This window comes from Pagrus pagrus (genome assembly GCF_965226575.1).
Source record: "Pagrus pagrus genome assembly, chromosome: 8".
Taxonomy (NCBI): Eukaryota; Metazoa; Chordata; class Actinopteri; order Spariformes; family Sparidae; genus Pagrus; species Pagrus pagrus.
In genome coordinates, this window is record NC_140192.1 from 2,207,160 (window position 1) to 2,227,125 (window position 19,966).

At 42.3% G+C, this 19,966-nt stretch overlaps 1 protein-coding gene across 9 annotated transcripts in view; it reads left to right on the plus strand.

Annotated features, from left to right (window-relative positions):
• Positions 1-19,958, plus strand: part of cabin1 (calcineurin binding protein 1) — a 55,603-nt gene extending 35,645 nt beyond the window's left edge. For 7 of the 9 annotated variants that reach the window (XM_084360706.1, XM_084360705.1, XM_084360710.1 and 4 more), the window contains 8 exons: positions 1,460-1,623; positions 1,718-1,814; positions 1,925-2,608; positions 6,476-6,550; positions 12,163-12,421; positions 16,070-16,228; positions 16,370-16,572; positions 17,337-19,958. In XM_084360706.1, the coding sequence (XP_084216832.1) occupies positions 1,460-1,623; positions 1,718-1,814; positions 1,925-2,608; positions 6,476-6,550; positions 12,163-12,421; positions 16,070-16,228; positions 16,370-16,572; positions 17,337-17,510 (1,815 nt within the window). In that variant the 3' untranslated portion in view covers positions 17,511-19,958. The remainder of the gene's footprint in view (positions 1-1,459; positions 1,624-1,717; positions 1,815-1,924; positions 2,609-6,475; positions 6,551-12,162; positions 12,422-16,069; positions 16,229-16,369; positions 16,573-17,336) is intronic. The other 2 variants (XM_084360709.1, XM_084360713.1) reach the window with 1 other exon arrangement.
• Positions 19,959-19,966: the final 8 nt, after the last annotated feature.

Consider the following 19,966-nt stretch of genomic DNA (forward strand, 5'->3'; position numbering starts at 1 on the left):
GAGAAGTATCATGAAATCTTGAAATTTCTAACTTTGATACATTAACTTGAAAAATATCGCTGTCAAATGTGAAAGTTGAGTAGTGAACATTGAGGGCATAACATTTCTGATTTTCTTTTTTAAAAACAAATAAATGTAACACGGTTTATTCATGCACTGTGAGTTAAGAACAATAACATCAAAGTTGATTTACTTCTGAACGAGGTGGCCACTACAACAGTGCGTGTGTCAGCAAAAGATTAAATCAAGAAAATAATCAGTGTCCGATGTCCTCAAATGTCTTGTGTTGACCATGAGATATTCAGTTTACTGTCATACGGGAGGAAAGAAACCAGAAAGTATTCACATTTAAGAAGCTGGAATTGGGAATTCAGACTTCTTTATTTCTTAACAAATTACTCAAACCAATTAATATCAAAGTAGTTGGTTGTTAATTAAATCGTCGACAACGAATCAATTTAGATTGCATTTTAGATTGCCGCTCTTTCTCAGTGAGTAGGCGTTAAATCCGTCCTCAGGAATGTGATTTGGTTTATTTGCCTCTCGCTCCTTTCTTGTTCCTCTCCGGTGGCTTTGAAAATGTCATCCGACAATCTGTCTGTGAGGAGGAGCGCCGCGCTCCCCGGTGCCTTCAGCAGCTGATGAAGCCATCTCATTTGTTTTGTTCCATCCTGATATGGTCATCTTTGTTTTGTCTCGCACACATTTTGTGAGGGCCAGAAGCTCTCGACTCTGTGCCATGTGTCTTTATGACTGAGCGCAGCCTAGGCCACCATCTGCACTCGCATCAGTAGCTTCAGAGTGCAGAACCTTGCCTCGCTTCACCTGCTGGGAGGACATGTGCTCGCTGAAAAGGTGGACTCGTCCATCAAAAAAAAGGGGAAAAAAATCATCACGCTCTCTGCAAAGGAGGACTGTTTGTTGGTTTACAGCCAGTCTGCTGGTGAATTGAATTGCTTGGACAGAGCTGAGCGCTAATGAGGCTTCCTATCATGTGTGCCCAGAGAGAAAGCCCCCCATCCCTCCCTTCCAACCTCCTACATGGCCAGCCAGTCCGCAAGATCTCTCCTGCAGCCTTTCCATCCCCTCATTAGGGCTTTCTTCTTTGAATGCCATGGTTTTAACTCCCATTAATTCTTTTGCTTTCAACTTTCTTTCCTCTCAGTTTTTCCATGTCTTTAATTGTTTCCGTGTGCTTTTGAAAACCTGGAGTCGTAGCAGAGAGCAGGCTTAAAACATAAACTTTCAGAATTTCTCCAATTAGCCCTGTTGGCTTGTTGTCCAGTCAAATGTGAAAGCAGCTCCTCCTGGACAACAGTTGGCCTCCTCGCCCGTAAGTTCGTCTGTGCCATGTTCCACTAGCAGATGGCTGAAAACATAATGTGTTTTTTTTATTGTTGCAGCACAGTCAAACTCAACTCTTCTGCTTTGCTTTTTTTTCTCTCCCTGTCCCCTTCAGGGCATCTGGCGTATTCCAGTAGATGAGATTGACCGCCCGGGAAGTTTTGCATCTCATATGAACCGATCCATTGTCCTCTTGCTGGAGGTGCTGTCTCAGCTTAAGGATCACGACACTCTGGTGAAAGTCTCTTTCATGCTGCAGAGAACCCCTGACCAGGGAAAGTAAGGACCTTTTGTATGATGCTTCTGTTTGTGATTTGTATTATGTATTTGTTCTGTGACACCTCTTCTTCTCGTTTCTTTCTCCTCCATGAAGGAAGTATTTACGGGATGTTGATCGCCAGGTTTTGGCCAAGAGAGCATTTTTCCTAACTGTAAAAGTCCTGGAGGACAATCTGAACAATCTCACAGGGGTAAGGAAGCACAAATCACTGCACACATACAAAGAGCTGAGAGACGCTTGGTGTTTTAGGCCTCTGGCATGCACCCACTTCATGTTTTGACAGGCTCTGGTCTCTTTCAGGTATCGGAGCAGCTTCCCAAAGCGCCTGCGCCCTCCATGGGGGAGATGACCACAACAGACGCATCCAACAGGCCCAGTTCAGAGGACAGCAAACATGTGCTGCCTAAGAAGTCTGGGCTCACAGAGGGAGCCTGTGCCACTGATGCAGGTCCCAGGGAAGCCTCGCAGGCTCAACTCACCCCACTAACGCCATCCATAGATAAAGGGAGTAAGGTTCTGGAGAGCTTCCCTGGAAAGGTGGAGATTCCTGGGAGTGAGGAGCACAAAGCGGGGCCAGAGGAGCCCATGGAGCTGGAAACTGGCACCTGGAGGAGGCCCCCTACTACCACAGATTCTCAGGGCAACCAAAAGGAGGCTGAGACCTCCATGACTGCCGTGGAGCCCCAACAGAAAGTGATTGACAGCAGCCGGACACCAGAGCTGTCTCTAGAGGAGCTGAGTATCAGTTCCAGGCAGCAGCAGCTTCAAGCTGCAGCACCCAAGGTCACTGTGGCAGCCAGTGGGACTGATCCGGGGTCAATACGGAGGCCAAACAGGAAGAGGAAGCTTCTTGAAGATGTGGAGTCGGGGAAAACCTTACTGCTCGATGCCTACAGGGTGTGGCAGCAAGGTCAGAAAGTCATGACCTACGACCTGGGACGCATTGAGAAGATCATGTCAGAGACTTACATGCTGATGAAACAGGTAAAGCTCTTCAAGATGCACCACACGGTTACCTCTGCTGTGCACAATCGGTTAACACTGTTGTTGTGAGAACGTGCACTGCTATCATTTTTTTTTTATTATTTTCGAAGTCATGCATCATGCATGGAACCTCCTAAAATAAAGTGGCCTTGGGAAACCCCTCTTCTAACTGAACTAGTAACACAACGCCCACTGTAGATGAGGGACTTTCCCTCTTTCAGATTTCAAACACTTTGACACATCCAGCTCACAAAGTGCGGTTGTACTCTCATTTCACCCAAATTCAACCTTTGTGACTTTCTGCTGTTACTCCTGCTGATTCTAAAAGTAGCTCTGCGGGTATTTTATAAGAGGAACTGGGATTTTTTACATGTCGCTGTGAATCAGTCAGGTTTTTTTTCTTTTTTTCTTTTTTGATTGATGCATCTAATCACTGCAATCACACACTTTTTAAGTAGTGGTGATTGGCCCTCAGGTTTCATTTAGACGCAGCACTAATGGAAAAAAATTTGTAGGATTTGTGTTCTAACAATTATATTCATTATAGATTAATTTTGTGTAAAATGTAAAAAAAAAAAAAAGCCCAAAGTCAAGTCTTCATATTCCTTCTTGTGTCAAACCAAGAGTCCAAAACCCAAAGACTCATCATTTTCTTTCATAAATGACAAAGAAAAGCAGCAAATGTTTGAGATTTCTGCTTCAAAAATGAATAATATTATCTAAACAGTTGACAACACATTTTTTGTCAATTCAGCAGTCATTGCAGCTCTGTTTTTCTACTGTCAGCCAGTGTGTGCTTCCAGACAAAGACTACTGATGAAAGAATTGGTGAAAAACTTGTATGTAATGGATGAAATGTGTAGTGACATCAGAGACAAAAATCTGACAGATTTTTATGACTTTTGTCGAAAGCAGTAGGGCTGCAACCAACAATTATTTTCATGATTAACTAATTCATCTTTTGGTCTATAAAATGTCTTAAAATGCTCATCACAATTCCCCAGAGCCCAAAGTGATGTCTTCAAATAGTTTTTTGACTGTTGGCTGGACAAAAGAAGCAAAGCAAAAACTCTTCATTTACTCTCATAAATGAAAAGTAAATTCTCACGTTTAAGAAGCAGGAACCAGCAAATGTTTTACAGTAACAATTAATCAACTATCAAATTTTCTGTTGATCCATTATTCATTGCAGCTCTGTCTGGGAGCATAAACCGGCTGAAAGATGGTAGAAAACAGACTATTGAATGGTGAAAAACTTTTCTGTAATGGCTGTAGAACTGGTGCAAAGAGTGGGAAAAATGTGTTGTAGCTTTGTTGCCATCACAGAGATGAACTCTGACTTTTGTGGAGAGAAAAGGTCGAAATTCTCAGATTTCAGCTTCTTAAATGTGAATATTTTCTGGTTTCTTTCCTCCTCTTTGACAGTAAACTAAATATCTTTGTGTTGTGGACAAAACAAGACATTTGAGGACGTCATCTTGAACATCATGAAACACTGATCAACATTTTTCACCATTTTCTGACATTTATAGACCAAACAACTATCGATCAATTGAGAAAATACTTGACAGATTAAATGGCAATGAAACTAATTTAGTTGCAGCCCAAGGCTTTCTTCTATTAAGCAATATGTATTATTAAAATGTACAGTAATTAATGGGTCATGGAAAGAGCTGACTTCTGTGCAACTTTATGATTTATGTTTCAAACTTCTCCTGCTCAGGAGACGTCAAAGCAGCGAGGCATTTCTTTGAGGAACACTGGCTGTAAAGTTGTTCAAAGTTAGTCCAACTTCAGGGCTTTCTGTGGCATTAATGAGGTCCAAAGCAGAACAACCCACATCAGCTTGTATCGCCATATTGAGCTGAAGATCAATGCTGGCCCTACAGAAGTAGCCTTGTCATTGGCTGTGTAGTGCAAGAGAGCTGTAGCTGTAGTGGGAGGGCAGTAGGCGAGGGACGGATGAAGAAATAAGTTTCAGCAGCTTTGTTCTTTTCGTTTTTAGGTGCTCGTGTTGCAAGATTTCCCCTTTGCACTTAAAAAAAACCACAGAGAGAATATTTCCTCAGACACACCCATCAGAGAAAGTGGCCACAACCAGCCCCGACATGTTTCCTGTCACCGAATGAGTTATATAATTATGAAGCCTGGACAATTTCCAGAAGCATCTTCTGATTGTGCACCTACTTGCACAAACTGCTGCACTTTGTGGTTTTATGGTCTGCTGCACTGCAGGGTACAGCTGCATGTAGTCACAGTTTAGATCTGTACTTTGCTTCTTGTTTTGGTTTTTCTTTTTACCTCCACGTATTTCGGTCGGATATATTTCTTTCTTTCAGTTCAGTTCAGTGTTAAGATGGTAAATTTCCAAGAGTCTCTGAATCGTACGTTTCTATACACACAGAAAGTTTTTCCTGCCATCAGAAAAAAGTATGTCCTGACACATCAGAGATAAAATGTAATCAATTACTTTGACTCAAGTGCTGTGCTTCAGTACACTTTCAATATGCTTATACTTTACTTGGGTATTTACATTTTCTGCTACTTTTATACGTCCACTTTATACGTCCAGCCAAAGCAGAGCATATTTAAATTAATTTATTTGATTGGCAATTGGATAAAGAAAATGAGATGAGTCGACCCATAGTACAGTAGATAGTTTATACATGCATGTAAATATATTTATAATTTCATGTGTAGTTTTGATGCCTGAAGGTCAGGTCGCTCGTCATCCCAGAGTGGACCTTTTTTTTTAATAAGTTCACCGAAAAATTTTAATTCAGTCACTAAAAAGGCTCCACACAGCTCTCACCCAAGCCCTCGAAAGCAACAAGATCAAATTCATTCATGTGTTTAACACCCTCGACTGCGGTGGAGCCCGTGCACCAACGTCAGAGGGGGTGCACTCTAACACTTTAAGCTTTGCAGCTATTGTTGTTTTTTCCTTTTAAATCAAGTCTCCAGCTGCTTCGGTTGTTTAGCAGAATGCTACAACGCTGTTTTACTGTGACGCTCCAGAAATGTTTTGTGGACTACGAAGCTTCACCTGACTTTCCATCAGCACGGAGGGAGATGATGACTGGGTTTTTTCATTTTTGGTGGAACTGCTCCTTAAGTGCATTTAGTGTCAAAGTACTTTGATACTTGATTACATACTTCTAGACTTTTACTCAAGTACTTTTTGTACTCGGGTATGACTTTTGGGTACTTCTTAGTACACTGTGTCACATTGAGTTTTATTCATAATAATCAGTATTTGATATTGATGAGCCATCACTGACAGCTGAATGTGGTTGGACAGGGAAGGTTTGCAGTCAGTCAGTCAGACATGAATTGAAAGCAGAGGCCTGTCCTCTGTGATGCACCAAAGCTTCTCTCAGCTCATTTAACAATTGGCATCATTTGAGAAGCAGAATGAGGCTGCTGTAAAAATCCCTCCTTTTGGGTGTCCCTGAACTGTTTCGTACAACAGGCTGCTGGAGGGAACATAACAGCTGTGTGAACAAGATTACTGCTAAGTGTACGATGTTGGGCTGCAGCTAAGCTTGCCAACTCCCACACATCCGTGAGCTGCACTGGACCTTAATGTGAGCCCTTCTTTACTCAGAAGAAATCCTGCTGGCTCACAGACTGAATCAGAAGAAATTGTTGTACAGTGAGACGGAACGAGTAATTAACCTGCTCTGTACACAGGACAGGTCGCCTTGGAAATATAGGATGAATTTACAGTAGTATACTCACAGCTCTAGTGTTGCATGAGGAGGTTTTACTAAGTAGAAAGATGTGTGAAAAGATGTGACGCTGTGGATTAACCTTGAGCATCTGAAGACACGTTGCCCTGATGTTCTGCCTGTTCTCCGTTCTCAGGTCGATGAGGATGTAGCTCTGGACCAAGCTGTGAAGTTCTGCCAGATCCAGTTGGCCACTTCTGCCCAAAGACAGGTAAAAACTCATCTCTCTTTTTCAAAATTCGTTACAAGGTCCGTGTGTCGGTCCATCAGACGCTTTGCTAAATTATTTTGTGTTTGTGAGCACTGCTGCAAACAAAACTGGTTGTGGAGACTCTGCACTTACCATCTTTAAAGGGAAAATGTGTAACATATTGCCAGAACTTTTGTTTTAAAACATTCAAAAAATGAACTAACATGATCAACAGTGTGTGAACAACAGCATCGACATTGTCAAACACGTCCCTGTATTGTGTTGCAGTGATGTCTGCCGAAGTTAGCATGCTAACCAACTAACTAGCACTGGCCTGTCCTGTCTCCTAATACGACTTTGTACATCAAGAAGTGATGGAGTCTGGTGTATACTAGCAACAAGTTCATTCAATTTCATTCAAACTGGTCATAAACTAAAACAAACTCACTAAAACAGTCTTTGGTTTGGTCCAAATAAATCCTCAGTTCAGAGTAAGACGTGAAAATATTCTGGCTCTACATGCCGACTCTGTCTCTCCTGTCCCCGCCTCCCTAGTCTTCTCATCCCTGGAGTCATAGTCCTGGTCAGAGTGGCTATAAATCACCTCAGTACTGTACAGAGGCTGTGTTTAGACCCCTGCTGCTGCTGTATGGATGCTTTGGAAAATGAGTATTGAAAATGTTTCCAACATTCAGAATCAACGTATCAAAAAATTGATATTTTAGTCTGCCTCCACCAAACGTATGCTTCAGCAGCCGCGCTAAAACGATCCATCTGAGTTGTCGTGATGTTCCCCATCTGCCACTCCAAATAGTTTAAATGCTAATTTTGCTCTCTCTGTTATTTGCTTAAAATGGCAATTTTGAAGGATGGCTGTTTTGCCGTTCTTGTGCGTGGTGAGGTAACATGTGGCATCTGTAGTAAGATGTGCTGAAATGATAAGTTGCCTGGTAATTCCCACACTTATTTGAGTCTCTCCTGCTTCAGCCTGCCAGCACTAAATTTAGCCCAAAGTGTGGCGCGAATGCTCCCTGTTGTCCCCTCACGCAGTCGCTGCCAAACTTGTCATCGGTTTCATCTGAGCTCTGGTGTGCACGTTGCTAATTTGCACAGTCATATGATTTACGAGGGAAATGACAGGAGTGTCTGACTACATTTAATATGTCTGTCTAATTGTAGTAAATCTAAACCAACTATTAACTCAGCAGCTTTGTCTTCAGCTCTCAAATTCCTCATTGAATTATTAGTTGCTCTGCCTCATCCTGTGTCGGTTACTCCCCCTTCCTCACATCCCTCCTCCTGCCCACACAGTCAACAAGGGTCTCTCTGCCCACATCCTGTTGTCACGGTGATGTTCCCCAAACCTCAGGCTCATGAGAAGTAGCTGTGGGCAAAATAAATCTCTCTTTCTTCCTAGTTCACTGATCCTATCATCATATTTTCTGCATGAGTCTTTTTGTTGCCTTTGTTCGGTTTGTCTGTGCATTTGTTTGTCTAATAAACAGCCGACGTAGAGACGATGGTGCTGCAGAGGAGGCGAACATCATTTCTCCAATGTGTTAAAACCTGGTTGGCATCAGAATCTTTTGACTGAAACATCTGTGTGGGCACCTTTTTTGAAACCTAGTTGTTGTTTCTTTACATAATAATCTGCTGCACGCCGTGTCCTGACCTGTTTTTGAAATTGGTACACCTTATTTTATTTCAAACTAAATGATATTTAACTTCCATGAAATTGGTGGCAATGAAGACAATCACAAGGTGCCTGAAGCAAAGGTCTTCGCATGCAAATGTCAGGAAATTAAGTCAATTAAGTTATTATTCAATCCAGGTCTTTTTTTTTCTTTTTTAGTCCCTGAGGGGATCTGCAGAGGCAGGTAGAGCGGTCCAGATAACAAGGAACACACAGGGAAAATGTAAAAATATGTAAAAATAAAAACACACAACAAACAGTGCCGCATTGCTGATTTAGAGTTATGCATCATGTGCAAGTTGTTATACTAATAATACTAATATTACAGTAATTAGTGATATATTAGCAACATAACTTTAAACTCATCAACATTGAAAACTGTTTTCATTTTTGTTTTGAACGTTTTTTTGTTTAAATATGTTAGAAGAACCTTTGTTACATGTTTGGGATAATTTAAGAAAACAACTCAATGTCCAAACCCAGAGAAATCTGTTATTTTATTCAAGTTAAAGGTGCATTTCATAAATAAAACATTCAAACATTACCGGGTCTGTTAACATTTGTGCCTGAGCCACATCAGATGGATCTTCCTCAGCAGTCGTGGTTGGTTAATGTCATGTTCACCACCAGCTAAGCAAGTTTACACACAGGATCTTTTGTGTCCGCTGCAGTCGGGTTGATAAACAGGAGCGTTAAAAAGTCGTCTCTGAGCCCTCGTCCTGTCGGCAAACTGCTGCGGATCAGAGCAGAATCTGATGAGACTCTGGGTGTTTATTCCTCCAGAAGGTCTGGATCTGCACCGGACTCTCTCCTCTAGCGCTCACCAGCCCTCCCTACACAACAATCAGCAAAATGTCTTTTGATCTGTTTTGATAGAGATCCCTAGCTGCAGAAATTACATATTGTGCATTTAATTGGAGTCAGACACAGTCAGGTCCTCTGACAACTATCAGGTAAACATAATATATATTATACTAACAGCATTTACATTTAAATAAAGTAAATCTATATTTAGGGCTGAACAATATTTCATTTTTTGTGATTTTTGAGGGAATTGTCATTTTTACATTTCATTGGGGTCTGTACCATACAAGCCTGTTCCCTTACATCTGAATAATATGATATAAATTGTTGAGCTGTAGCTGATGCATGATGTGGTTTGTGTCGATGCAAATAAGATGATTCTGCATAAACTAGCTTGTTCTGCAGTCTTGTTGTTTGTTGTTATGCCATCAGCTCACGTCGTGGTTTGCGTTTGTGTGTGGTGGGAATGTGAGTAGGCACCTCGGAGTTCGCAGCTCGAGGACATGAAAAAATCTTGCTTCTTGCAGATTCACACATTCCTTCAAGCCCCCACAAGTGCAGAGCACGATCTGAGGTGTAGTGCTGAGCTGCAGAATGGGTTGTGTGTCGTGCTCTGTGTAGCGTTCGCTTCGCCAGTTTGATGCCATACGGAGGGAACACATGTCAAGGCTTTCACGACCTGGGCTCTTTGTCTGTCACTCAGCGAATGTATGATATGTTTTTGTTTTCTACTCTCCTCTCTTCGGGGAGATGGTGTAGCTTTTAAGAGACTCTGTACTTAATTAAAAGCACTGCCGTCCCCCCACTTTGGAAGGATGTCGAGGTTTTACTCATCAAAGAATAAGGACATTTGCTTCACAAAGGAGCCTCGGTGTCAGTCCCATTTGAGCAGGCAATTTAATTAAAATGTTCGGTTGGCCGCTCTTTCAATTGTGTTGGAAAGATGACCGAACCATCTACAGCTGCTCTAATCTGATTTAAAGCCCAATCTCGATAATTGCAAAGAACCATCTTTCAATTCAAATTCGTGGGACCTCAGTTCGGCTGCCAGCAGCCCACTCTCACCACCCAGCAAACACTGGAGGAGCCCACAGCCCGGCTGCATGCTCTGTGCTGCAATTTTCTCAGGTACAGTGTTTTTCTAATGCTCACGGTCCAGCTGACTTGTTGGTGTCCTTGTTGGCGATGTTTAATTCATGACATATGAATCATCAAAGCTGGCTATGGAGCTGCTGCATGCTTGAAGCTGCTGCGTCGAGCTTTAGGATCCGTGGCTGTCTAAGTGTTTGGAAGGCCGCTCTGTTTGAATTGCCTCAGCTCTGCTGTGTGAATCCCGTAGGGAGCTTCATCATACACAGCTCTGATTCAGAGGACAATCTGACTTCAACTCCCTGCAGAGAGCTGGAGAAAATGGCATGAGAGCTCTGTTATTGCTAAATTATGTTGTGCTAACATACTGTATCTGTCAGAGCCTGCTCGTCACGACGGCAGCGTAATGTGGCCCTGAACGCTGCCTCCAGGCTCTTCTTGACAACTGTAACACATTTAATAATCAAAGATGCCTCTGAGACAGAAGCTGTCTTTGTGGCAGATAGAAAGTAGGGCTGCTGGATATGGTAAAAAAAAAAAAAAAATCATATTGCGGTTATTTTGACAGATTTAAGTGCTGCTGGAATGAAACCTGAACATGAGTAAGCATTTTTGCACCACCTGTTCCCTCGTCTCAAAGTCTGGATTTCTTTTGAATTTGTTTTCGGTTAGATGGCTAAAGTAAGCTGTGTGATTAAAGGGGAATTCCAGCATTTTTATACCCAGGCCCTGTATTTACATGTTTTGGTTTGTAAATGATTCATACCGTCAAATTTACATCCGCTACAAGTGCTCGTTTTTGTCACTGACAGGCTGAGGTTGTCAAGTTTCATTACAGAAATGATTCCCACAGAGACGATTTTGTTAAATCATGAGTTCAGTTTTGTAACTAGAAACACAAATCTCGTTCAAGGAGAAGTCTCGCTCTGAAATCTCGCGAGGTGAGTTGTTAGTTTCTGTCTTAAAGATTGTCAAAAACTTTGGAAATAAATTCTTGCTGGCAGTTCCTCAAGTTAAACGCCAAATCCCTCTCCAACTCTGACTCATGTGTCAAGTGTCGTCTTCCTGCAACACCTCACCTCTCACAAGATTTCAGCCAAATCCTTGAACGAGAATTGTGTCCCACAGGCTTTTTGTCAAGGGGACCAGGGCGATGCCATCTTCTGGGTTAGCCGACAAAAATGTCATCCCTCCCATTCTCTATACAACTGTGATGGGGTTCGAGAGTGGTGGGAGTGATCATTTTTGCATCATAATTTTAATTATTTCCTGGAAAAAAAGATGAAAATCATGATTATGTGACATTTCTACAGACGCAAACATCTTGAGAACAAGATGTGCATCAACATATTGAATCCCCTGCGATGTGGCTCTTTGTCCGTATTGATATTTTTATATAATATTCTAATATAAAGTCTTTTACTGTCTAACATGGTGCCATAATTAACCCAGTGCACATCTGTGCAGCCTTCCACTGAATGTAAAATAAACCTTTTTCTTCAGCTTGTTGAATCTTGCCACATTTCATACGAGCCGGGTCTACAAGCTAGTTTTTCATGCAACTTTTCATCCATTTGAAATAGAAAACTAGAGAAGGTGTGTTCATGTCTTTTTGACTGTGCTGCTCTGTGTTGCCATGACAGCAGCTGTGGGAGCAGGGCGGCTGTTGTCGCCGGTTGTTTGTGCAGCTCTTGTGTTTAGAAGTGGTCCTCAAAAGGACACACAGGAAAGTGGCTCAGAGGGATTCAGAGCGGCGTAGAGCCGAGCACCCGACACAGAGTGCAGCACACAGGTGAGCCTCTGAGCCCCTGGGGGACGACATCACAGCTCTCCAAAGGATTTCATGACTTTAAGACTAATACTGCTGATGTGTGTTGTTTTGAAAAGTGCAGGGATGTCGACTGAGTCTTTTTTTGTTTCTGGCACTGAGTCTGTCTTCAGGATGTTCAGAAAATCTGCCTGAGCAGAGGAGGGTTAATGCTGCAGATGGATCCCCAAGGTCAGTCACTCCTCCTCACGACCACTGCTCTTCTTCTGTCTCCAACAGTCTGCAGGCGATGCCCCGACCACACCCAAGTACACCAAGGAGCACCGAGACCTCTTCTTCCCCGCCTCCCTGCCGACGCCAGTCCTGCTCAGCCACACCGCCTGCCACCCGCTGTCCACCCAGGACGGCCAAGCTAAGGTGGTGTACGAGCCCCTGAGCAAGCTGCCCAGACCTCAGACCTCCAGCTTCCACGATCAGACGCAGCACAGGAGAGCAGCCGCCCACCCCGCAGCAGCCATGGCCTTCTTACCCCACACAGGTACAACGGGCTGCACGCCAACACATCACACCAGTATATCTCCACAATGTCTCTAAACTTTGCCTAGCATAAGAAAGTTTAATAACTCGTGCCGATACAAAGTATTGTTCTTGTTGTGTAGGAGTCTAAAACTACTGCTGAGGTGAAGATCCTAAAGTGCTTTAGTCTGTGTGAGCAGCAGGGGGCGCCTGTGGACTTCCACAGATCTGTTACATAACTCTGGCCTGGTTATATTTTGCCTTTTGGGTTTTTGTCTGTCCCCCAACAAGAGTTTTAGAAATCAGTGTCCTCCAGATTGTGACTCTGTGTATCTGCCTACGTGAGCTTCAGGAGGGGGTTTGGCGTAATCATCGCTCATCCACATGATGAATATTCAGCTGGATACATTTGCATTTATCTCATGTTGAATATAATAATAGAAAGATGTAATTCCTTCACCCACAGTCTGCAGCCTGAACTCAACCTGTGAGCATTAATCACATATATGTAGTATTCTTGTGTCTTAAGGCGAGAGCCATTTGAGGGCAGTAAACGGCTTTCAGAGACACAGAAAACAAATGAAAGCTGGAGGATTGTCTTCAGTCATAAAGTGCTAATTAACTCATTTGGTTCTCATCCAGATGGTGCTTTTGTTTTCACTCATTTTCAGCTAATGGTCATTACTGCAGTCTCTGAAACCTGAGCTCAGTTTGACCTCTCTGTCTGCAGATATCAAACTTCACAGTTTTTGCCTTTGAGATGTTTGACCTTGATGAATGTTGTATTAGAAGGACTTCACTCAAAATCTACTTCGAATGAAGGAAAACCATCGAAACAAACCACATTTATATAAATGTCTGTTTCCTCTGTAATTGTTTTGTAGCAGGAGGTGATTTTTGTTTTAACCCCTGTTGGTCTCAGTTTTGGTTCTAGTGGTTGCAGTCAACTTGATCTTGATTATAATGGCTACTTCTGCTCACTAGGCGGCATGCTTTCTGTGCTGTATTACCCCGATTACTGCCATGTTGTGACTGTTGCAAAAAGGCATGAACTCTTGTCTCTTCTAATTCATTGTGATCATTTTGAGCAGATCCTATTCTTTGATAATTAATTGAAAGTTCTCACTCACAAATATCTGTCAGGCGGCGCAGCATCTCGGCATTCATCTGTTTTTGTCCCACATTCGAAATCCACAATGCTGCTTCACAGCAAACTTCAGACTCCTGATGGCTCCTGAGGCCTGATATTGTGAAATGTATCTATAAATTATCTGTCAAATTCTAGCCAATAAAAATGAGGCCAAATTGCTGTCATTGGCTTAACAAGCGCAGCACGTATACGCTCGGATGCAGCAGGTGGTGGTATGCACCTTTTTTAAAGTTAGTTTAATAAACAGAGCGGGAGAAGAATTGCAGTCTGACATCAAACAGCTGTGCAGAGCCACACAGTGACGACTGCAGAGTCGAACATGTCGCTGCTGTGGACGTTTTTACAGTTTAAGAAGAAATTGTAAATTGCAACACTTCTTCTGCGATGATTCAGAGGTGGGACGAGTTTTAACTTTACTCGAGCTATGAATCCTTGAATCCATCTTTGCTTCCCACATCTTTGTCTTTTCTACCCTCATGTGTTCATAAACTGCAGGTGAGGAGCTTCTTTTTAAAATACACATGTGAAGTGATGGCTTACCTTATCCGTATGGACCGTGAAGCAGGTAATTATCGGTATTGGCTGAAAAAAATCCAAACTGTGCACCCTTAAATAACAATAACTAGTTATAAAACCATGAGTACAAACCTGAGTGAGTCTAAGCAGTAGAGTCAGTATCAGAGTATGCCAGTTTGAAAAAGTGTTATGAGTTGGGATTTAAAGGTCGAGGAAGAGACAATTTTGCGAACTTTTTGTGTGAGAGCTCCAAAGGTGAGAGGCAGAACGGCTGAAGGCTGTTGACCGGCATGGCAGTCAAGTGGGCGGATGGTGTAGTGAGAGGATCTGAGAGGCGCAGGAGATTGTGTACGGAAAAGGGACAGAGGAACGAGGTTATCAAGGGCCTTGAAGGTGTAGAGTGTTATCACCTATTGAATCGACACGGCGGTAAACCCTGACGGCCTTATGTCATCAGAAAGAGAACATTTTTCATCTGTTGACTCTGATTACATCACTAAATCCATGTGTCTGTAACCAGCAGCGGCAGTTTATCAATTTATGTGAGTATCAAAAAGATTTTCTCAACTTATTAAAGTTGGATGAACTTTGAAGGTGTTGCAGAAACACACGCGCACATATTTGCGCACACACACACACACACACACACACACACACACACACACACACACACACACACACACGTTAGCATCAAGCCTCACTGCAGCACTGTGTATTATGTAATGGTTTCCAAGGCAACATCAGTGGGTAAGCCTGGAAGAGCGTTGGATCATTTTTTGTTTTCATCCGTGTGTCTGAGCTGCAGATAGTTCTCATGTTTCAGAGCGATGTCAGCAGGGAACTTCAAAGTCTCATCAAATTATCAGTAATCTTACAGACGACGTGCACAGAGACGTTGATGCTGAGTCATTCTGTGGTTTCCACGATAAATAACACAAAAACTAACTAGAGGTGTTAGTTCGCTCCCTGTTGAAGCCGAAGGGGAGAAAGTTGCTGTTGGCTAAGAATCCAATTTAGATCTTTATTGACGCGTTAATTAACTACAAATACTGTAAAACTAAAAAAGACAGAACTCCAGCACTCACAGGCGACTCGTCTTCTTCCATCGATCAATCAGACTTGATGACGACCCACAAATTTTCAAACAAATCAACAGGTGTGGAGTAAACCTTGGTGATCTGTTCAATAGGAAAATATTAGCACCTAATAACCATGTAGACACGTAGGGTGGATTAAATATAATCTTTCTTTGCCTCACGTGGTGACGACTTTCCGGGTGGGACAGAAACATGGAGGTAGATGATCAGAGCTGGTCTGTACAGATACAACTTTTCTGTTGGAGATCTTAAAAGATTTACGGATTAGTAAAAAGTGAAAATAAACAAATGGTGACTGGCCAGCTTACCTGTAATGGAAGACCATGGTGTAGGTAGGTGTCTGATAATAGTAAATATCCTTTATTAACTCATGGATGAGCCCTGATGAAAACTGTGTAGGCTTATTAATAATTCATTAATCTTTTGTAGCACAACCTGTTTCGAGCCTTTTGACCAACAAGTGTTTGGCAAAAATGAACAAAGCTGGAATCTGCTGAACCAGAAACATCAAATATTGTTCCCAGGATGCGATGTGGGTCCATATTGAAAATTTCCAGCAAATAAAACACTTCACAGCAGGCACATGTCAAAAGAGTAAAATTTTGATTAAAATCTCTTTTGTCCACCACTTGCCGGATCACTTTATTTACGTCCTTGCAAACAAGTTGGAATCTGTAGAATGATTTCTATCGGGTTGAAGAAATAATGTTTTTTGGATAACGCTAATGGTGGCTTCTAGCTTAAACATGATAAAGTGCCAGAGTTTTGTCTTTTTTTATTCTTGCCACCACCGTGCGTCTGATATATTGCACAAGTTTGAGAGCTGTGCTGTTGTTCTTTCAAATATTGTAAAACTGTTAAATACTCTGCTGACAGTATTTTGTTGTTGTGTTGTTTTTATCCGCAGAGGAGCGGGAGGAGCCCTCAGAGGGACTTTCGTACCGACAGCAGGAGTCACACCTTTGTCAACAGATGAAACTCGCCACAGTTTCCCAGGGGCAGGAGTCAGCAGCCGGCTGGTTCCAGGAGGAAACTGCCACATGTAGCACCGCACAACCATGCCCAGGTCAGAACCTCTGATCGAGAAGTGTGATGGAAAGGTCACAGCAGGATGCATAGATTACATTAATTAAAGTCTAATTTGGACTGTGACTTCACATGACTTGAAAATGCTCAAATCTTTAGAAATGTTCTTTTTGTCTCTCAGACCAGCAGCAGTATGCCAGCATTGACCAGTCAAAGCTTCCAGACCCCAACCGGATCCGCTCCCGAGTCCCGCCCAACATGCCAAAGCTTTTCATCCCTTCAACCGTCTCCAAGTTCCCTCCAGAAATCACAGTAACACCTCCGACACCCACACTCCTCTCCCCGAAAGGCAGCATCTCAGAGGAAACCAAACAAAGACTTAAGGTGTGCAGTTCGCCTCTAAATATATGATTCTGTCAGTGTGCAGCTTTGCAGACGTGGTGCTGACATCCGTCCTGAGTGATCACTTGTGATCAGATCTCACTTCCGTGCACATCTATCACTGGGACAAACAGACTGGAGGTTTTCTGCACAAAGGCAGAAGAACGATGACGGCAAGCCGGCACAAATAATGAAGAATTTATCAGAGACGGCGTTTCACAAAGTTTAAGATTCTCCTCACGCAAAAACTCTTAAAATTTCGTGTTTTCTTAATGGAGTCTGGTGATATTGTGGTTACCAGTTCAATGGTTGGATTAGTTGAAACGGTGTGTTCACAAATATCTGCTGCTAACATTGGCAGGTGAACAGAGCCCAAACATTCAAATATTTTATTGATCTAAACATGTCAAATTTTACAAACACAGTAAAGGGTAACCAACATAGGCTGCTACTGTGTCGCCCGTGGAGATGGTCCCCCAGACTCCCTTGAAAAATTGCTAAATGTTGTTAGTGGCTGAGTTAGGAGACACTTTTTCAACTTTGTGAAATTCTTCATTATTTGGGCCTTCTTGTAAATTCGACATTAAGTTCTTTCTTTCTGTGTAAAAAACATTGTTCGTCCCAGTGATGTACAAGTTTATTTTGCTTTTAGAAGTGGTCACTCAGACTCATGTTAATGCCCGGTCTGAACAGCATCAGTGTGTGTCTGTGTGAGCGTACATTAACCATACAGTACATGGCTCTGTATCAACTCTAACACACAACAGTGCCCCCTGCTGTCTCCTCTTGTACAGAACGTCATCCTGTCGTCTCAGTCTGCAGCCACGGTGAAAAAGGACACACTGAGCCAGCCGGCGCTGGAGGTGCAGGAGACGTCGAGCCAGGAGTCGTCACTGGAGAGCGAGTCGGACGAGGAGGAGGACGATTACATGGACATCTGAGCCTGTGGAGACCTCGTGTGCACGCTCAGACTGAACGAGACCGGGCCTTTTGTCGCAGCAGGGCCTCACTCTGCCAAACCTGTGCACCTGTCTTAAAGAAAATGAACGGTACACGTCACTGCAGCTGTCTTTTCCCTCTCATGCATAAAAAAAAAACAAGCACTCCCAAACTGAAAGAAATGCAGTATTGTCATCGCCTGTCATGTCACTGACGGTGCCCATGACAGGAGGCTTCAGTCTCACAGCATGTCTGTAAATTTGTGCCATTTATGCATATCACACATCAGCTTATGGAGCTCTCCTGCAACCACCTGCACTCTGGATCTGGCAACAAAGACTTTTAGCCTTTACAGCCTTCCAGTCCCGTGTTTATGCATCTATTTTTTTAATGTTGTGTGCTATCTGTACCTCCGAGCTGCAGCTAAATCTGAGAAACCAGTCCATCTGAGGTTGCACCTGCTCTCCTCGGTCATTTCCTTTTTGGCATGAAAAGACACATCGCATCAGTACATGATATATTTCAATGAACATAAAGGTGAGATAAGGACAATCGGCTGCATTCATCTGTGGAGCCACACAGCCTCACAACCCGTAGCAGATTGGAAATGTTTACACTTTGGGATGTTTTTCAGTTGGCACTCAACTCTGTGCTATTTTTGTACTCAGTGTATTTCTTGTAATATTTTGTCCGATATATATTTTTCTTTTCTTCGGTGTGCATTTGTAGCTAAGAGGAACAGTTCTTACCAGGAAGACGTCCTGTCACCAGCACTGATCTGAATGAGGGGTTTCAGTTGTTATGAATTAGCTTTTGTACATATCATAATGTCACAATCCAAGTATCTTTCCAATATGTTTGGCTTTAACGTGTCGAGTATGAAGGGCCGTCCTCACCAAGAACGATGACTTTAAATAGATTTAGTTTTAAAAACGCACCACAACTAGAAGGACAGCTGTAAAAAAAATAACTATCTTTGTAAATTCAGAAGGATTTTAATCAGCTGTCGTTCATCAGATCGCTCTGAAAGTTTCCAGAGACATCAATTAGCTTGATTTTTTGATTTTTCTACAAAGTATTTCAGGAGTACTTGTAATAGGCTGTTCAGACCTGGTATCAATATTCACCCTGAGTGATCCAATCACAAGTGGACAGCTGCAGGTGTTAAAGCCCCCAAGACGCATTTACAACACATTTGACAACCAGCCACTCAGATGTGGTCTGAGAAGGAGAAGACATCCACTGACCGAATAACCCCAATATCACCAGACTCCCTTAACATATCGCGTAATTTTAAGTTGTTACGTGAGAAAAAACTTAACAATCTTTTCAAAACCTTGCTACAAGAAATTCTAAGTCATTGGTGCCTTGTTGTAAATTCAGCATTAAATGAAAACAGTCAGTTGTTTGTTTCCTTGTACAAAGTGTCAGTTTGTGGCAGCATGGCTGTACCAGCCTGTCTGCTTCTGTGTCTAAAGTGCTAAAGTCTTACCTGCCAACATTTAGCAGCTGTTTGAACACACCGTTTACACTGATTTCACCATTTACACTCAATTTATGAAAGAAGAAACATTTTATTGATCTAAACATGTCACATTTTACAGATACACTAAACAGTAACCAATATAGGCTACTTCTGGAGAAAGTCACCAGACTCCCTTAAAAAAACACTCAATTTAGTGAGTTGATGCGTTAGGAGACACTTTATTAACGTTGTGAAACGCTGTCTCTGACTAATTCTTCATTATTTGGGACTTGTTAATTCGGCCAACTACTTTTTATTGTTCTGTGTAACGTACAACAGTAACAATTAACTGATATCCATTTTCCAAAGCTGACAACACAGCTGGAGTGAACAGCTTCATCAGTAAGATGCTCACATCGCTGTCATTACAGTTAGTCATCGTTCTCGGTGTGGTCGGCCCTGTAAGCTGGAGAAGTGTGTGTGCATGCGTGAGGGTGTAAACATTAAGGTGACGCTCGCTCAGGAAACGACTTGATGTTAACAGACGTCATCTTTCCTGAGCCGAGTGGAGTTGAGATGCACGTCCAGGAAGCCTTTCTAATACAGATGCCTTTCCATTAAAAACCATTTTGGTAAATTTGTCACAGTTCTAGCTTAACTCAGAGGAAGACAACCGAATGTTTTTTACAGATTGTTTTCTATAAAAAGAGAGATATTTACTGATTGTGTTTCTTGAAAGCTGTCTAAAAATACTTTTTAAAAAAGGACACAAATGAATAATTGTAAACAATCACCCTTGATATTAAAGAAAACTGTTTTTGTATTTTATTTCTTTTGTTTTTTTGCTGTAAGATAGTTTTTCTATTGTTCTGCTGAGCTTCTGGGAATGTGCCACAGCTGGAGAGGCTGCTGGAGGGGAACTGTTCTCTCTGTCTGGACTGAATGCATTATAGATGTCAAACCAAAAATATATTTGAGAAACACATATTTGTT